At 38.9% G+C, this 21,178-nt stretch overlaps 1 protein-coding gene across 1 annotated transcript in view; it reads right to left on the minus strand.

The window, feature by feature from the left end:
• Duox (dual oxidase) overlaps positions 1-21,178 on the minus strand; it is a 496,654-nt gene that overhangs the window by 147,916 nt on the left and 327,560 nt on the right. The window contains exon 5 of the mRNA XM_067142192.2: positions 13,497-13,701. Coding sequence (XP_066998293.1) covers positions 13,497-13,701 — 205 coding nt within the window. The remainder of the gene's footprint in view (positions 1-13,496; positions 13,702-21,178) is intronic.

Genomic DNA, 21,178 nt, shown 5'->3' on the forward strand with positions numbered 1-21,178 from the left:
ACTTTCGACCACTTTTCCACAATCAATTCTAGAGGAAGAAAGGCATTGGGTACAATATTTAATACATTTGTGATGAAGTGTATAATGAGGAAGAATAGAAAGAGAAGGGTGATAACATAAAGCAGATCATTACTGGTCTGTCAGCTTGATGTATTGCATGTAAGCTTTGGGAAAGCATTTTTTTCCAGTGTATGGGACTTATCAGGATTATTTGATACGAGAAGTGGAAAAGTTCCAAAGGATCCAATGATCCAAACATCCAAAGGAAAGGTTATTTCCTACAAAAGAGTAGTGCTATGAAAATTTTGCTAAATTTCAATTGGAAAAATTTTGAAATAAGGAGACTAGCTGCTCGACTAAGCAGTATTTAGATATTGATTCCCATAGGGAACCTGAAATATTTGTCCTGAATGAATAAATTCATAATTCCAATATATGTATATGGTCCATTATTGACATTATAAACTTTCCAGCTAACTCATTCTTGGTTGGCAATATTTCGCCCTAGTGTGCTAATTTGGGCTAATCACCTACCAAGACTTATAGCTAGTGTGTATAGTGGAGGCATTATAAATTGTTTTGATTCCTCCCCTGAAGGAGGCGGCGGGCCACTCAGAGGGTGACACCCTCTCTCTGGCCAAGAGATTCAGGCTATTAGATGGAAAAGTGAAGGGTTGAAGAAGGTGGTTGAGAGTGGTGTGAATAATAAAGGTGGTAGAAAAGTTGTTGGGCTCTTGGCTAGGGTTGATTTGGTCACTAACTGAAAGCTTGCTATTTTTATTTAATTACTTTTAATTTGGCTGATGAGGTATGGTATGGATGTATGAATGAATTCATGAATGAAAGGGTGAGTTCATGTGGAGATATAAGAGAATGAATGTATAACTGCATGAAAGGGGTGATAGGAGGATGTATGATCGAATGAATGGTTAGAGTAGGAAATGAATGGAAGGATAATTCTTCTTGATGAGCTGTTATTTAATGCGTTTTAGTACTATGGTGAAGATCCTTCCATTATTTCAAAAACAACTTATATACAATGAATTCAACCAGGGTTTCTGAACAATGGAATAGAAAGTGGGTATGCAGACCAGAGTGTATTGTCTGAAAGTATGAAGTTAGTGCCTGGCTGACTGCAGCCTGGAGGTGACTTGATACAAAGGGTGGTGAACCTGATTATATCTTCAATGGTGGGCGGTGGGTAAAGTGTCTGTTGCGGGCGTGGGGTGTCTATTATCTTCAGTGGAGCGACGAGATCCGTCAGTGGTGCAGAAAGAGTTTTGCATTTTCTTGAGCAGGTAGCGTGAGCCTGACCACAAGTGTGGCATAGAGGTGGTGCCTGAATATTTGGGCGGCTAGGTGTAGAGAGTGCTTGGCTGCAGTGTCCGCAATTTGGGTGCTCTGCGCGGCAGTGTTTGGTGCTATGACTGTTATACTGCAAGCAGCGCTCACATCGTAGGTGTTGAGGTGGTGGAGCATGTGATGGCTCCACACAGCAGGTGATAGACCTTTTTGATGGTCAAGAGTAGTAGCCGGATTGTGAAGGGCGGTCCGGAGGAGTTCTTTACTCGGAATGCCTTTTGGACGGGGATTCTGTCGACGTTTAATTCTTGTACGATGACTTCTTCCACAATGGCAGGGGCAATCCCTCTGACCACACAGCTGAGTAAATGATGGCGAGAGGGTGGAGGTCGGGTCTTGAATGTGGGCTGTTTGAGAGGTCGAAAGGATGCAGAAGGACCTAGTTTTGCTGCACCAATTGTATTTGATATTTTATGAGTTGCTTCTTCACCATTTACTTTGATTATGACGACATTCCTTGTTAGTCAAATATATGCTCTCTTCTTTCTTCATGCTGAAGTGAAGCAGTGTGGCAAGAATGTTTTGAGCGCAGCAGAATTCAGGAGTGGTATTAACTAGAAGAAATACTTGAGAGCCTTGTGGGCGAGGTTGTATGGAGCAAATAGAAGTGATTGAGTGCTGGACTGGAGAAAGGGATGGATATTCTGAATCCAAAGAGTGTTAGTTGTCGTGGGTGTCGATTCCATGCTTAGTTGTTCTTCCTGAGTTAAGGTTTGTGGAGGTGGTAGATCTGTAGCAATATGATGAGAGGCTAGTACAGCTTCAAGAGGGGTGCAAGACGCTGGGCGCTTAAAATGTATGCCTGGAGTGTACCGAGGGACAGTGGGCACAGGAAGATATCTGGGGTAACTGGGATTGTTGGCTTAAGGACATTAATGCAACAGCTGCTGCTTCGGCTGCAGACTGACCAGGGCTTGATGTGGTAGTGATGGTTGTAGTGACTGTGGTGTAGTGTGAGTATGGGTACATGATGGTGCCTGTTTTTTTTGGTTTTTTTTGTTTTTTTTTTGCTAGGGGCTTTACGTCGCACCGACACAGATAGGTCTTATGGCGACGATGGGATAGGAAAGGCCTAGGAGTTGGAAGGAAGCAGCCGTGGCCTTAATTAAGGTACAGCCCCAGCATTTGCCTGGTGTGAAAATGGGAAACCACGGAAAACCATTTTCAGGGCTGCCAATAGTGGGATTCGAACCTACTATCTCCTGGATGCAAGCTCACAGCCGCGCGCCTCTACGCGCATGGCCAACTCGCCCGGTAGATGGTGCCTGTAGAAAGGGGAGAAGATGAGGGGGAAATATCACAGTTATTCCTGCCCTCAATGTGAGGTGAAATAACCCAAGAAGAAATGGAGTTTTGAACCTCAAAACAAGGCAGGGACATATGATGTAAAGTCCGGAGGTGAAACCTCGTGTAAAACTACTTGGTCCATCTGGCTGACCACGTTTTTAAGTGGCTATGAACCACCATGACAGACTATGGCATAACAGTGTTTGTTGGACTGAAAACAAACGTAGTTCTGACAGTTGCCAGAAGAAGCGTTCAGTACGACACATGATGGGAGTGGAGGCCACTGTGTAGGCTACTTGGAGCCAGAGACTGTCTCATTTATAAAAATTGATACCTGCTAGATCATCAGATGATTTAGATAGTGATTCCCATAGGGAACCTGAAATATTTGTCCTGAATGAGTAAACTGAATGCTGGCAACCAAGAATGAGTTAGCTGGAAAATTGATAATGTCCAATAATGGACCATTTATATTGGAATTACAAATTTACTCATTCAGGACAAATACATCAGTTTTTAATGGTTGAAAGCCAACTCTGAAACAGGTTTAATGAAGCTAGAAAATTCTCTTCATAGTTCTTATTTAGAAATTCCAAAAATATTAAAATAAAGAGGTTCAAAATGCAACATTTTATTCTCCTGAATACTTGTGAAGACATATCACTAGTATTTGAAAGCATGGAATTCAAAGCAGAGATCTAACTTAATGAGTATTAAGACTATTTGTGACCTGTTGCACAGAAAGGGACCCAAATTCAACAATGGAAATTTTACAGCTGAGCTGAACAAAAGATTATGAAGTGTAAAATTTGCATTTCTATGTTTTGAGCTCTTGCACTACCTATGGGTCTTCTTAACAAACTTAGTTACACAGCAGTTTGAATCTATGCCAGTTGATGACATGAAAACTTTGTACAATTGGTAAGAAAATTAGTGAATTCTATAACTGCATTTTTATCAAAATACAGTTTTCTTAATAGCAACAGTCAGTAATTAATATCTTCTGAAGTATTGAATCTAGAAACATGAACACTCCGATTCATCATCGGCAAGCCAAAGCCACTGGACAGAAAGAAATGAAATATTGCGAGTACATTTATATTACAGTGTAGGTGCTCACTCAGAGAGGGTATATTCCATGGCTAAGGGAGTGAAAAGGGGGCTGAATTGTTTAAATTAGGATATCTATATCTCAAAAACTTGACAATTTAGAGATGTAAAACTTGGTATTTGGAATCTCCTTTAAAAAGGAAGAAACACATATTTTTTGTTTTTGGAAAAACTACTTGAGTTGGCATAAAAAGAAGTGAAAAAGGGGATTAATTTTTAAAATGAGTAAATGTACAGTTTATCTCAAAAACTGAAGATATTACAAACGTGAACATTGGTATTCAGAATCTCCTTTAAAAATAAGGAAACTCGTATATTTTTGTTCTATGAAAATCCACTTGAGGAGAAATCCACTGGGGTGGGAGGTTGAAAATAAGTGAAGCAGGAGTTTAATTCTTTTTATGAAGATACTTATATCTAAAACTGAAGGCATTACAGACTTGAGAATTCACATGTGTATCTACAGTATATATATATAAAAAGCAATAGGCACCCACTAAGGAAGGGTTTCAAAGAATTCCACCCCTAAGGAAAGGAAACTGGGATAAAACCCAAAAAACCAAAATATTCATTCCTCCTAAATCGTTGACCATACAAAGTTGAAATTGCACTTTATGATTGCTTCTTTATGTACTAGATTTTCAGTAAGACAAGTTTTTGAAGAAACCAGCCCTTAAGGGTAAAATGGGAGTTTGTACCGAAACACATATATACTACTTTCTCCAAAATCGTTTGACATACGAGGTTGAAATTTAACATGATGGGTCCTCTTGTATGTCTTAGATTTTCAATAAAATGTGGTCTTAAAATAACACACACCTAAGGGGTTTTGACATAAGGAGCTTGAAATTTCACATGATAGTTGCCCTATGTGTGTTAGATTTTTAAGAAAATGGGGTCTTAAAATCATACACCCCTAAGGTATTTTGACCGGGAGGGAAAGGCCTGGAAAACTAAATATTCTCATCTCTGAAACTGCTTGAGTTACGAGATTGAAATTTCACATGATGTTTGCTCCTATATGTAATAGATTTTTAAATAAAATGTGGTCTTAAAACAATTCACCCCGAATGGGTTTTGACTGTGGGGGGCATGGGGATAAGGCCTGATTACTGAAATGTCAATTTATCTGAAATTGCTTGACATGCGAGGTTGAAATTTCACATGATTGTTGCTCCTATACATCTTAGATTTTAAATGTGAAGTGGTCCTGAAAAAATATATTCCTAAGAGATTTTGACTGGCGTTGGGCCAGATGACAAAAATATTCATTTCTCTGAAACCGTTTGATATAAGAGGTTAAAATTTCACATGATGTTTGCTCCTATATCTTTCAGATTTCAAATAAGAAAAGATCTTAAAGCAGTAAACCTCTAAGAGGTTTGGCTAGGGGGCGACAACTTATGATAAAATTACTCATCCCTCCAAACCTTTTGACATATGAATTTGAAATTTTACAAGCACTTTGTATGTTTCACGTATAAGGATTGGGATTATGTAAAAGTTGTTGAAGTTGTAAAACTAAGTTTCCATAACAGCCAAGGTACTCGACCTAATTTCTGACTCCTTTTCTTTATTACCAAAACAATTTATTCGTAAAAATTAGGGGTTGAACTGAAATAACCTTGAAATTGATACACAACTGGATGAACAATTTTTTGAGACTGTATACCATTAAAGTACCGGTACCTATGAATTCTTGCGGACGTTGAATGTCTGATATTTAAAGATTTAAACCTCTCAAATTGCTAATCACTTTCCACAAGCTTTATAAATATTATAATAATAATAATAAGCCTAAATAATAAAGGTGGTGTCATTTCGATTTATATCAGAGATGGGTGCTGCCCTCTATACACTAAATTCCATGTCTTAAATTTTAAATAAGAAGTGGTCTTCAAACAATACACCCCTAAGGGGTTTTGACTGGGGGGGTGAGGATTGATTACAAAAATATTCACTTCTATGATCATAAGAATTACGAAGTACATGAAGGATGGTCTTCTGTGTCCTATATGTTAGGAAATATTTTTAAAACATTCACTGCCTAAAAAACATTCATTCCTCCATTACTGTTCAACATACAACTAAATTTTACAGGCTGATCACTTTTTACATCCTAGATGTTAAATAAGATAGGGTTTAAAAACATTCTAATTCTTTTGTGTGGGGTTCAAATGCGTGTTAGATAAGAAAATTATTCCCCAAAGCAGTTTGATGTACGAACTGAGGGTGTGTTTTAAAGGCTAAGTGAACAGTAGACTCTCCAAAATGTAAAATTTTGAAAAATAACTTTCAATTTAAAACTGTAGTGAAGCACGGGTATCTTGCTAGTATTTAATATATTGGAATTATTCAATAGTTTCATAATTTACTTAGTCCAGTGAATTCATATTAATACAATATTATTTTAATGCCTTATATTACACGATTAAAGAATTCTTCACTTAAATAGCCAGAATTTCCATAGAAAATTTCTGGCATTCCAGGGCTGGGGTCCCCGGCGTGGTGTAACTGCCCATAAATTCTAAAGCTGGACCTTAAAACAGTACCATGATATGTCAGCGGGTGGTGGACAGGCAGCACTTGTTTGCCATTGTCAGCCGAACACTTACAAGCCAGGCTGGCTTGTCTTTAAATATACTGAATAAGAAACCATGAACCAATTCCCCAACCTGCAGGTGTCAACTGTGGTTTGCCTTAATCTGTGTCAGTGGGGTTTAATAGCATATCCCCGTAATTGTGGGACCTAAAACGGAACATCAAGAAAATTTAAGCGAAAGCTCAACCTTACAAGGAATGACTTCATCCACAGGCTTGTCAACTGAAGACTAAAATGGAGGCAACTGTTTATGCTCTCAGAATGGCTGCCGGGGAAAACAGGCCTAAGTCTAAATCAAGACTCTCAAGCAGAAGGAAAGAAACTTACTCAGGAGAGGATGAAGAGAGAAGGAATCTGGATGAAGTGAAGCCATCCAGAAGGCCTAAATCTCCAGTAGCTATTTCAGGACTAAGAAGTGGACAGAAAGACCTTGCTCTGAATCCAGCACACCAATACCCATACACAGGCATATTTAGAAAAATAGGAGCCATCAGTTGCAGACTTATGTGTAAGGGATGGTGCTGTGGAAATTAAAATGATAGTGATTACTAGATGCCAAAACTAAAAATTGAATCATGAATGAGCAGACCTTATTCAAACTAAGATACTTGAGACAGTGGATACTGATCCTCCTCAGCAGTACCACTGCAGTTTATTAAGTCCAAATTTTCACAGATTCTGTGGATTACCAATGAAAATGAGTATACCCAACAGTGGCTTAACAAGACAGTGAACTGACTTTGTTGTTCTGGGGAGAGTGCAGAGCTGCACGAGGTGGATTCCAAAGTTCTCCTTAGGGTCCTTATCTTGATACCAACCACTAGACACAAGGCTCAGGAATAAAGACCTGAATCCTAACATCAATGAATGGATACTTACAACCTTAAGCTACAAATTTCATAATGATTTATATTGAAAGAAAATTACAATTCAAATAGAGAAAGGAAAAGATTCTACCTATTCAATACAATACATATATATATTTTATTTGGTATTGAATAGGTGGAGCCTTTTCTTTTCTCTATTTGAATTGTGGATACTTACAAGTTGCAAAGTGTCTGAGAAGGGACAAATCTTGGCCTTTTCAATAGACCTTAACTCATTCAATGTGGTTTGAACAAGATGGAGTTTAAACCACTGAAAGATAGGGATAAATTTAAATAAATCCACAGATGTGAGAGTGCTGCAGGTAAATCTTCAACACAGTAAGGCTGCCTCGGCAGCAATGTGTGTGATGATGAGAGACTTGTGTGGCTCTTGTGCAGGAACACTGGGTTGTTAAAGGTAGGGGACTAAATGAAGCAGGAGAACAGATCTGGCCAGACAGCACTGTCGATGTCTATGATCTAGAGACCTCCCAGTAGTAAAACTGAAATCAAGTTTGGAACAGCTGAAGGAGATAGTACTGTGATTGGCTTATCTTTCAGTTTAATGATCCAGAGCCAATAACAACAAAAGAAGTAGAATGACTGGTGGGGCTGCTTGTAAGAAGAGGTTTTTTCTTTTTTTAAAGGGGCTGAACATATGCATCATCAGTCCCATTTAGGTAGTATAATTAGCAACTGGCATGTATCTCCAGAGCTATGTTGTTCAGACCACAGATAAATGCTTTCTGACATTAAGGGTATAAACTGCTGAGTCAGAAATTCACAAGAATGCACACAGGATAGATTAGCAAGCCTTTGAGAAGGAACTAGCCAACAACCTGAGTGGAACTGTAGATAATATACAAGACTTTGAAGGAACTGAAATTGCCTCAGGGCAGCTGGACAATGTGATAATTAGATCTTTTAACAAAACATATCCTTCTGTAGTCAGGCAATCCAACAGGAATACACCATTGTGAAACAATGACCTGGCCAAAAGAAGGAAAGAAGTTCAAAGGCTGTTGAATGTAGCTAAAAGGTCAGGTAAATGGACCGACTACAGGGAACAATCTACAAAGTACAATAAAGCTCCAAGAGTAGCTAAGAGATTCTTGGATAAGGCATTTTGAGGAAATAGAAGAGGCTTCAGAATGTCCCAGACTCCAAAATGTCCTCTCTAAAGGAGGCCAGAGCTCAATTAATTCACTTTGATGATAAAACAGAGAATACACTAAAACAGAGGAAGAGACCATGACTCCATGTACATTTCTCTGGCTTGGAAATCACAGTAGAACCACTTGGGAGTGGAGTTTCCAAACAGGAGACCAACCAGGGGAGAGTGGTAAACTGCCAAGAGAATTGTAAACTATGAAAAATTGAAATGGGCTGTAATCTCATTTAAACCTTACAAAACCCCAGAGAATGGGGTATTTGCAAAAGAAGACTGAAAATTGATCTGTTCCACAAAACTATACACTATACATGATACAGTCTCTAGATACAGTGGGTTTCATGATGAACTTAAATATATGTGCTCAAAGCTTGTGGAATCTATGCCAAATCATGTTAAGCAACTTGTCAAACACAGAGGAGGACATATTAGCTATCAGCAAAGATAGTGCAAAAAAGTGCAAAAAATACATACTGTAAAATATGTATGTTAATATCATGTTCCAAATAATTTCCATGGGATGTAGGATATATACCAGTGAATATGATCTGTTCCATTCGGGAAATTATCAAGAGGTGGTCCAGGAACTAACACCTAAAAAGGTGGATAACGACAAGACATCGAATATGGGAAACTATTTATAAAGGACCATGTAAGGAAACAACTGAATCACTATTCAAGTGAAGCACTGGTGGACTAAAACACTGAATAAGAATAATCCAGTTCAGCTCAGAAAGATTCATCAAGAGTTTTGCTCGGGCTTTCAAAACCACCTTAACTGCAGCTATGGAGATGCTATTGAACCTGACTCCACTTGATACATTAATCAAGGGGAAGGCTATGGTAGTGCTCCATAGAATGCAGCAGGGCTTAAAACTTAACATTCCAGATTCGGTATCAGAAGTTGTAGGCAACCCCATACTGAATAAGCAGTCAGACTACACAACCATAAAATATAATTTCAATTAAAAATTTAAGGTCATCACTAATCCAAATTACTGGAAGAAAGAGGCCGTCTATCCTGAGGGTTCCTTGATCCGATTAACAGATGAATCAAGAGTAAACTCTGAGGCAGGTACTGGGGTGTATGGATTCAGACGAAGAAAATTCAAAAGTTTCTCCTTCGGTAGATATGCCATAGTACTCCAAACTGACATATATGAAATCCTACAGTGTGTACGAGTATGTGAAAACATAAGAGCTTTTGTAACCAAAGAGATTCTTTATATTTGCAAGCAGCCAAGCAGCACTTGGGGCTGTAGTAAGTCCCAAAGTGACTTCTAAAGTGGTAGAAGAATGCCTCAACGCACTGTCGAAGCTTCACAACTATGACTATCTGTTGTGGTTGTATGTGTCAGAGGTGTGGAGGGAATTGAAAAAGCTGACGAACTTGCCACACAAGGATCAGCATCATGCTTAATGGGATCTGAACCAGCTACTGGAAAATGTAAGTGCCCCATCATTGAAGTTATCAAGAGCTGGTCTGGGAACAAACACTTAAAAATGGTGGAAAACAACAGTAGGCATCAAACATGGGAGACTATTCATTAAAGGACCATGTGAGAAAACAACCAAGTGAAGCAGAATTCACTTAAAATTTATAGTAGCTGTTTTCACAAGACATCAACATTAATGGGGCTTATGGAAGAAAGAAAGTAGAACTGGCTGAGTCAGCAAAGAGGATGCATCTGGATGTGCTAGGAGTAAGTGATATTCGGGTAAGGGGAGATAACGAGGAAGAGATAGGAGATTTTAAAGTGTACTTCACTGGTGTTAGAAAGGGAAGGGCAGAGTATGGGTAAGGCTGTTTATCAGGAATACCACTGCACGCACATAGTTTCTGTTAGGCACGTAAATGAGCGAATGATGTGGGTAGATTTGGTAGTTGGAGGAATTAGGACGAGAATGGTCTCAGTGTATTAACTGTGTGAGGGCGCAGATGAGGATGAAGTTGACATGTTTTATGAAGCACTGAGTGACATCGTGGTCAGGGTCAACAGCAAGGATAGAATAGTGCTAATGGGAGATTTCAATGCGTGAGTTGGAAATAGAACTGAAGGATACGAAAGAGTGATTGGTAAGTGTGGGGAAGATATGGAAGCTAATGGGAATGAGAAGCGTTTGCTGGACTTCTATGCTAGTATGTGTTTAGCAGTTCTGAATACATTCTTCAAGCACAAGGCTATTCACTGCTACACATGGGAGGCTAGGGGTACCAGATTCCTAATAGACTATATCTTAACCGACTTCGAATTCAGAAAATCTGGTAGGAATGTATGAGTTTTCCAGGGATTTTTCGATGATACAGACCACTATCTGATCTGTAGTTAAGTATCTCTAGGCCTAGGGTAGAGAAAGTGAAATCTGTCTGCAAATGAATAAGGGTAGAAAATCTCCAGGACGAGGAAATTAGAAGTACATGGATATGATTAGTCAAAAGTTACGAACAGTAGACAGTAAGCAGTTTCAGGGTATAGAAAGAGAATGGGTGGCATACAGGGATGCTGTAGTAGAAACAGCAAGGGAATGCCTAGGAACAACTGTGTGTAAAGATGGGAAAAGGCAAACATCTTGGTGGAATGAAGTGAGAGCAGGTTGTAAACATAAAAAGGATTATCAGCAATGGCTCCAAGCAAGGGCTGAGGCAGACAGGGATTTGTATGTAGATGAAGAAAACAGAGTAAAACAAATAGTTGTGAATCCAAAAATATGTCGTAGGAACATTTTGGTAACAACCTGGAAAGGCTAGGTAAAGCAGCAGGGAAACCTCTCTGGACAGTAATAAAGTATCTTAGGAAGGGAGGGAAAAGGAAATGAACAGTGTTTTGAGTAATTCAGGTGAACTCATAATAGATCCCAGGGAATCACTGGAGAGGTGGAGGGAATATTTTGAACATCTTATCAATGTAAAAGGAATCATCATGGTGGTGTTGCAAACAGCCAAGCTCATGGGGAGGAGGAAAATTATGTTGGTGAAATTATGCTTGAGGAAGTGGAAAGGATGGTAAATAAACTCCATTTTCATAAAGGAGCAGGAATAGATGAAATTAGGCCTGAAATGATGAAGTATAGTGGGAAGGCAGGTATGAAACTGCTTCATAGAGTAATAAGATTAGCATGGAGTGTTGGTAAGGTACCTTCAGACTGGACAAAAGCAGTAATTGCATGCATCTATAAGCAAGGGAACAGAAAGGATTGCATCAACTATTGAGGTACGTCATTGATTAGCATACCAGGCAAAGTATTCATTGGCATCTTGGAATGGAGGATGCGATCAGTAGTTGAGAAGAAGTTGGATGAAAACCAGTGTGGTTTCAGACCACAGAGGGGCTGTCAGGATCAGATTTTCAGTATGTGCCAGGTAACTGAAAAATGCTACGACAGTAATAGGCAGTTGTGTTTATGTTTTGTAGATTTAGAGAAAGCATATGACAGGGTACTGAGGGAATAGATGTTTGCCATACTGGCAGACTATGGAATTAATGGTAGATTATTAAAATCAATCAAAGGGATTTACTGTATGTTGACAATTGGTCTTCAGTGAGAATTGATGGTAGAATGAATTCTGGGTGCAGGGTACTTAAAGTGGTTAGATATGGCTGTAATATTTCACCTTTTGCTGTTCGAAGTTTACATGGATAATCGGTTGAAATGTATAAAATGGCAGGGAGAGATTCAGTTAGGTGGAAATGTAGTAAGCAGTCTGGCCTATGCTGACAACTTTGTCTGAATGGCAAATTGTGCCGAAAGCCTGCAATCTAATATCTTGGAACTTGAAAATAGGTGCAATGAGTATGGTATGAAAATTAGCCTCTCGAAGACTAAATTGACATCAGTAGGTAAGAAATTAAATAGAATGGAATGTCTGATTGGTGATACAAAGCTAGAACAGGTCAATAATTTCAAGTATTTAGGTTGTGTGTTCTCCCAGGATGGTAATATAGTAAGTGAGATTGAATCAAGGTGTAGTAAAGCTAATGCAGTGGGCTCGCAGTTGCGATCAGCAGTATTCTGTAAGAAGGAAGTCAGCTCCCAGACGAAACTATCTTTACATTGGTCTGTTTTCAGACCAACTTTGCTTTACGGGAGCGAAAGCTGGGTGGACTCAGGATATCTCATTCATAAGTTAGAAGTAACAGACATGAAAGTAGCGAGAATGATTGCTGGTACAAACAGATAGGAACAATGGCAGGAGGGTACTTTGAATTAGGAGATAAAGGCTAATTTAGGAATGAACTCGATGGATGAAGCTGTACGCATAAACTGGCTTTGGTGGTGTGGTCATGTTAGGCGAATGGAGGAGGATAGGTTACCTAGAAGAATATGGACTGTGTTATGGAGGGTAAGAGAAGTAGAGAGAGACCAAGACGATGATGGTTAGACTCAGTTTTTTACAATTTAAAGATAAGAGGTATAGAACTAAATGAGGCCACAGCACTAGTGGCAAATAGAAGGATTGTGGAGACGTTTGGTAAATTCAGAGGCTTGCAGACTGAACGCTGAAAGGCATAACAGTCTTTACTGATTATATATATATTTTTTTTACAAGACATGCACCTATAAAGAAGCACTTCAACAAAATGGGGATTCATAATCATCATAAAATGACTAAGCCATATTTAAACATTGCTAATCATTCACTACTCAATACCACAAACACAGTCTGTATGCTTTTTTGCCGGCTGAATTTGTTTACTATTGTATTAAAACGGGAATTCTAAAGAACAACCCAGAATGCAGACTATGTAGGAAGACAGAAATTACTCATAACATAATCTAGCTCATGAGAGGTAAAAAATACATGGGACCCAAACTTGAACCAAAGGAATTTAAACGGACTCTGTAATCTGACTGTACACTTTAACTAAGAAAACAGGAATAATGGACTGGTGTTAATTTAAAACAGGGTAGTACAAAAACCTGTAAGCTGCATTGCAATATTGACAGGCACTTTTTGAGGAAAATAAAGTGCTCTGGCATCTCATATCATCATATTTTTGCATTAAGCACTCTGGCTTGTAGCCATACGTCTTTTACTTAAAATGTTCAAGCCAGCTGATGTTTGTGAAATGAATCAGCGCTCTACGCTATTACTTACAGAAGAGGCGTTCAGGACTCAGCATACGTAATACATGTGGTGCTGGCGAGTTGAAGAGTGGTACACGCATCGTGTTCCGAATTGGTAGATCTGTGTCCCGTTCACTGAGGAAGGTACCATTGTTAAATGAGCGCATAGCGTTGACCCATGCTTCACTTGTGCTGTATATAAAGCTTCCATCTATCCATGATGTCATCCGATTTATCTGCAAAAACATTAAACAAAATTATTATTTACTTATGTCCTGAGTTACTGGACAAGACAACTAAACCAAAATAAATAATCTATTCAGAAGAGTGAGTTTATATGATCATGAAGTACAAATTTTGAGAGTTGTTTCTTCCTCTCACTCCAGACAACTCCAATAACCAAATTAAGACAGGAAATACTTTCCTGTACTAAGATCAGTTTTACATTCTTGAAGAATAATAATAATAATAATAATAATAATAATAATAATAATAATAATAATAATAATAATAATAATAATAATAATAATAATAATTAAAAATGTCAAAAAAGTACAGTGAATGAACCACTGTCACAATGGGAATAAGTGGGTAACACTGCGTGCATGCACATGCGAATAGAGACATCTTGAGAAGTGCTACATAGTGTTGGAACATACAGAGTTGAAGCAGGTTAGTGTGGTGCTTTAAGTCTTGCTTAGCGATAATAGCCACTTAATATCCATACTCTTAAAAAACAAAAACAAAAGCAATACAGTATCTTTTACCTTGCAAAGTTTTGTATCATTGTAAAAGAAATGGTGATTTCCTGAAGACTGGTGTTCTGTGAAGTAGTTTTAATTTTACTGATTACTTGTTGGAAAAGTAATTTGTTATTGTAACTGAATAAAATATTTCTCAGGTAATTGTAATTCAGCCCAGTTACTTCTTTCTTGTACTTTTCCCATTACTGCATGTCTGGTACTTTGATAATCATATGATACTTGGACCAATGACCTAGATATGAGGCCCCTTTGAATGATAAGCAAGCAATATGATGTTTCATCTGTAGAATTCTACTATTTGTATTTTAGCTTAAAGTTTCACAGAATGTAATTTTTCTTATTTATTACTTGTTGTTAAGCCTCCAAGGTTCAGGCCGCAGAGCGCCATCCTCTCACCACTGGGTTCTGTGGTTCACTCCATGCAAGATTTGTACTGGATAAAGTGGAGGTGGGACAGTCTTTCTCTGGGTACTCTGGTTTTTCCTGTCATCTTTCATTCTAGAAACACTTTCCAGTATAATTTAATTTCATCTGTCAGTCATTAATCATTGTCCCAGAGGAGTGTGACAGGCTTTGGCAACCGGCACAATTCCTCTCCTCGCTGCTAGATGGGTGCTTCATTCATTCCATTCCTCACCCAGTCATGACTGGAAACAGGCTATGGATTTTCATTTATCAGATATTCAATCTATTCTTTGTGACGCTATGTTTGAGGTAGTTTTGATAATTTGCGATATGCAATTTTCTCAATGCAATTTTCTCTATCGTTAGGTCAAAGATTATTTTAAGAAACCCATGATGCTAGAGCCCTAGCAGGTCATGGCCCACAGTGTGACCACTGCTCAGCCTGAAGACCTGTACATTACAAAGTGACACATGGTCAGCGTAACAAGTCCTCTTGGTCATCATTCTTAGCTTTATAGACTGGAGCTGCTATCTAACCATGAGACAGCTCCTCAATTGTTCTTGTGTAGCCTGAGTGTACCTAAAACAAGTCCTCAGATCCATGTTAAAAAATTTCACCTTGGCTGGAATCAAAACCAGGGCCTCCTGGTAACAGGCAGGCCCACTACCCCTATACCACTGGGCCAGCAACCACCACCATCATTATCATTTCCCTCATCCACTACCACAGGATTGGGATGTTCATGTCACCTTTCCATCTTCTATCCCACAACCAATGTCCCTCCTTAACTGTCTTCCAGTCCAGGTTTCTTCTAATTATACTATTCTTTATTATTTTCAACCATCTTAGTCTGGGTCCTCCTTGCCATCCCTCCTTTGATCTGGGTCTCCATCATCTGCTTCGATATCCTTCGTTCTTCCATCCACTTAAAATGTCCATACGATCAAAGTTTATCCTTCTGCATTCTGAAGTAAAGCTTTTCCACTCCATTTTACTTCCTAACATCTTCATTTCTTACTCTACCCTTCTTTCTCTTTCCTATCACACTTCTTAAAACTTTCATTTCACTGGCCTGGGTTTAATTCTCCTTTTTGTCAGAGTCCAGGTCTCTGCTGCAAATGTCAGTAATACATCTTATACAGGACCTCTTTACACTTCACTGGTACTTCCATCCTCCACACCAGGTTTCTCACACTCTGATTGAATGTATTTCCATGTTGAATCCTTTTACTGATCATGTCCAACTCTGCATCCTGCATCAGTTGGCTTCCCTAGTACTTGAAGCTCTCCAAAATTTCAAGGTTTTGTCCCTTTATTTTTATAATTCTTTTCTCTTCCCTTTTGTCAGCACCATTTGCCTTATACTTTTCCATCCTAACTTTCATTCCATAATTTTCAACAATCTCACTCAACATGGTGAGTTACCCTTTTACTTCCTCTTTATTTGCTCCACACTCCACAATATCATTTGCAAACAGCAGTACCTTCAGCAGCCCGTGCTCATATTATTCCTTTGTGTCCTGCATAATTTAGTCCACAAGGAATATGAACAACACTAGTGACAGCACACATCCTTGTCGTAGTCCAGTTTCATTCCAAAAATACACTTTCCTCCCCACATGTGTCTGAACACAGCTACAACAATCTTTGTAGAAATGAACAATAATAATTTGCTGCATCTCTGGAGATTTGAAATACCGGGTGGTTCACCAGCCCCGAGCGATTTAGTTTTATGCGACAGCGTATGTGGATTGGGGAATTTTCATGCACAAATTGTATTACCACATCTCAACAGCACACTCTCACACTTGGTACCATAATATTCTGTAAAAAGTCTAAATAGTCGTCTGATGTGAGACGGTTGTCTACCCGATGAAGATTCCACTCCCAACAAGACATGTGTGGCCACTGCTTGAACACTCTGCTATATATCTTTTGTTTTATCGGGCTACCAGTGGTCTGTAAACATTAATCAGCCTGAACTTTGCCGAACTGAAAGAAGTCTTGTCAGAGAGAATCACATGAACTGCAACTTGGCAAAGGCTCACCGACGGATCATCTACTCATCAGAGACAGACTCTTTGGCAGCAGCTTCCTTTTCTCCACAAGGTGGGTTGTGTGTGGGGGAGGGTACTGCCTCCACTAATTGCCACCACTGATCACTAATCCAAACCAGAAAACAACATTATTTGAAGGTTGTGTTTCAAACACTGCCACAATGCACATAGCACATTTCCACTACTCCTTCACTATCAGTAACAAACACATTAGAGAAAGCTAAAGCCTCATTGAAATCATCTGTTTGGCATCAAAATTTAACACTGAGCAACCAGTATTTTATTTTTGTACATACATACATACATACATACATACATACATACATACATACTCTTGACAATGAATTATTATTATTATTACTAGTATTATTATTATTATTATTATTATTATTATTATTATTATTATTATTGATATGAGTGTGTCCCAACAGTATGCTGTTAATGACCGCAATTTATTTCATTTCGACAGTAGAGGGGAATCTCAACTCCTCCCAGTCAGTATGAGGTACACAACAGTACGCTATGCACCACGTGCCGCAACGAAAGGATAACCTTCATGGACACCGCATTAAATTGCGTATGTCTGATCTATATGTTGCTTCCCCATAGGGAACCTGAAATGTTTGTCCCGAATGAGTAAATTTATAATCCCAATATAAATGGTCTGTTATTGGACATTATAGATTTTCCAGCCAACTCATTCCTGGCTGCCAGCGTTTTGCCCCAGTGTGCTAAGTGGGCTCATCAGTTTTTCAAGATATTTTAACAAGAAGAACTAATGATGAAACATTTTTTTTGCTAGTGGCTTTAAGTTGCACTGACACATGGGTCTTTTGGCGACGATGGGATAGGAAAGGACTGGGAGTTGGAAGGAAGCAGTTGTAGCCTTTAGTAAGGTACAGCCCCAGGATTTTCCTGGTGTCAAAATGGGAAACCACGCGAAACCATCTTCAGGGCTGCCGACAGTGGGATTCGAACCCACTATCTCCCAGATGCAAGCTCACAACAGCGTGCCCCCAACAGCAATGAAACATTTTAACATGATGCAATGCATCTGAGGATTTTAGAGCCTTACCTTTTAATCTCATCATACATTTTGTGTGTTGTGCACATAATTCATCCCAGAATTATACATTATACATTTTATGTCATTTGTGTATGTTTGTGTACATTAGTTTTAGTCATTAGATGTGTTTGTACAGTTTTGTATTATGCCTGATGATGGCCAGCCAAGGCCAAACTGGTTCCTAGATTAAAAATGTATTGTAAACATTGCATAATATGGTATTTAAAAGGTGGACCATTACAACATAAGTTTTGTAATTATTGTGATCACAATTCTGTACGGATCAAAACCATGAAGTTTATATCCTATGAGTAGAAGCGAAGCGCATAACAAATATTTCATCCTTCTATACTTACAAAGAATATTTTGGCAGCTGTACATCAGTGAAGAAGAAAATATTATGTGTTTATATTTAGAAGTGTGTTTCTAAAAAATTAATCCACTTCCTATAGAAGTGCTAGTTTTCAACTACTGTATCTTCATAATCAATTATCTGCCCAGCACCATCTATTGAGGAAATTAGGATCTTCATTTCATCATTCACAGCCCACTAGATCTATGCTGCGCTCCTTATACCAACATTGATAAACAGGTCCATGCACCAGTAGTGGCGATTAGAGGGAGGGGGGCAGTTGCCCGTCCACTTTGTGAAGACTTTTTTAAAATTCCCTTTTAGCCACTTGACTTTTTCAATTTTAGAGTGACTGAAGAACCTAAAAGTTACTAAACATCATCTGAAATTAGAAATTATAATTAAAAAAAAAAAAGAAATTTGTATAATCCCTATTGTTTTTCAGTTAATTCCTTCCTTAAATTTCTTCAATTATATTTAAAATATTGAAGGAAAAAACGAACAAAATGTTGTTTGTTGCGGCTAACTGATTCATACAGCACAGCAGGGTGTAGCGTGTGCTGTGAGTAAGGGTGGAAGGGGTATAATTTTTTGCCAACATCATGGACACTGAGGAATAATTCACTCTCTTGCCGCGCGCATTCGTCAATCTTGCAGTCTCACTCAAATGTCCGCCTCAGTAGTGTAACGGTTCATGTTATTAGCCGCCGTCCTCTAGGGCCCAGGTTTGATTTCCGGTACTGCCAGAAATTTAAAGATGGCAGGAGGGCTGGTATGTGGTTCAAATGGTACATGCAGCTCACCTCCATTTGGGGGTGTGCCTCAAAAGAGCTGCACCACTTCGGGACGAGGACACTAGTTTTAATCAATAAATGTGTGTGTAGTTCTGTCTAGTGTGTTACTTTCTTAGTGTGTAGTTGAATACCAAATGATTTTGTAATTGTATAATCATGCTGTACATTTGTTTAATTGTAATGCATGTGTAATTATTGTCCCTTTGGTAAAAGTTTTAATGTATAGTACTATTATTACCGCACTGAATTTGGTAGACTCAACCTTTACATCTCTATCGAAATTCCCTTAGACGGCATTAACAAATCCTCCCATTTCCTAGCTATTTTTCCCCCCCCCCCCCCCCCACATATCTCCCCCCTATAGCCCTTAAACCCGGGTACTTTTTGTTTTCTATACATTTTTGTGCCTCCCCCCCTCACCCACATGTAACTCAATCGATGTTACTACCATGCACTGTAATCTGAGTAGTTTCATAGCTTGACATGTAGTGCTGGCCACCTGTGGTTGTACGGTAGAAATGAATACTCGCTCTGTGGAAAATATATTGACTTGGATTGCCAATTTATCTTAATTTGGAGGTATAGAGATTGTCACATAGGTTAAGATTGTTAAAATGATTCATTCTAAAGGCTACCTTCACTGATGTGTGTCAAAATAGTGCATGAAATTGCTATGTGATGGAGCAGTCCAGCTGGCGCTCATTAACCACGAGTAATAATATTAACCACTTATCATCCATAGTATTTTGATACATCGTAAAACATACCACATGGATATTGTTAAATACGTTTGTCTTCTGATATTAAGAAAACAATGATCTTGAGATTAAGCACTATCATTTAATTAGTGTTTCAAAATTCTTCAATTGCTGCAGTCAGGAAATGACCATGGTCAAAATATTTATTTATTTCTACTGAAATATTCCATGGAGCTTCCTAACAAAATGGCGTGTGATAACAGAAATAAATTTTAATTTTAATATATAGCTGCACTTTACATTTTACTCATGTTTTGTACTAGAGTTTTACATAGAAGTTCAACAAGAGAAGTATTTTGAGTAAAAACTTGGTAAGATGTTCTTTCTTCAAAACCTCCGATTTCCTGAGTATCGTTTTCGATGTCATTTATTATTTGTACCTTTGTCAGTTCTTCCTATGCCTCCATGGTTCGGGCGATGTGCGCCGGCCTCTCACCGCTCGGTTCCGTGGTTCAAATCCCTGTCACTCCACGAGAGATTTGTACTTGACAAAGGGGAGGCAGGACAGGTTTTTCTCCGAGTACTCTGTTTTCCCCGTCAACTTCCATTCCAGCAACACTCTGCAATATCATTCCATGTGTCAGTTATTAACCATTGCCTCAGAGGAGTGCGACAGGCTTCGCCAGCCGGCACAATACCTATCTTTGCCGCTAGATGGGGGCTTCATTCATTCCATTCATTCCTGGCTGAATGACTGGAAACAGGCTGTGAATTTTCATTTTTCAGTTCTTCCTGCTTCTCTTGTTAAGTATAGTTCAGTCAAGTTACTTTCAAATGCAACCGGTCTATATTTCTTCCCATTTCCTCAGTATTTGAGGAATCAGTCTGTGCCTGACTCCACAGCTAAATGGTTAGCATACTGGCCTTTGGTCCAAGGGGTCCTGCTTTCGATTCCCAGCGGAGTCTGATTTTCAACTTCATTGGTTAATTTTAATGGCTTGGGGCCTGGATGAGTGTGCTGTCTTCAGCACTAGAATTCATCATGGATAGGGCCCCATCCTCATTAACGCACAGGTTGCCCACAAGGTGTCAACTCAAAAGACCTGTACCAGGCCTCTCCAGAGGCCACATGCCATTATTATTTTTTTTTATTTTTTTTTTTCTGACTCCTTGGCTGGATGGTCAGCATTCAGGCCTTCGGTTCAGAGGGTCCCGGGTTCGATTCTCGACCCGGCCGGGGATGTGTTTGACCCAACACTCTCTTCACATTCAGACAACACAACAAACTACCAATCACCACAGAAATACTCAATAGTGAATACATTCCTCCCAATAGGTTTGACATCAGGAAGGGCATCCGGCCATAAAACAGGGCCAAATCCACATATGCGACAGTTTGCACCCACGACCCTGCATGTGTGTTCCTTCATTATTTGATGTTGAACAGGTTGTATCAGGATTATGAAAATCATATGCATCTTCAACTCTTGCATTTCTTGGGTGAGGGTAGTATGTTTTTAGTAATTTTTCTTCGTGGAGTTGGTACTAGTAATCTTGTAACTACTAGGATAGTTAG

This window comes from Anabrus simplex, chromosome 2, assembly GCF_040414725.1.
Source record: "Anabrus simplex isolate iqAnaSimp1 chromosome 2, ASM4041472v1, whole genome shotgun sequence".
NCBI classification, from domain to species: domain Eukaryota; kingdom Metazoa; phylum Arthropoda; class Insecta; order Orthoptera; family Tettigoniidae; genus Anabrus; species Anabrus simplex.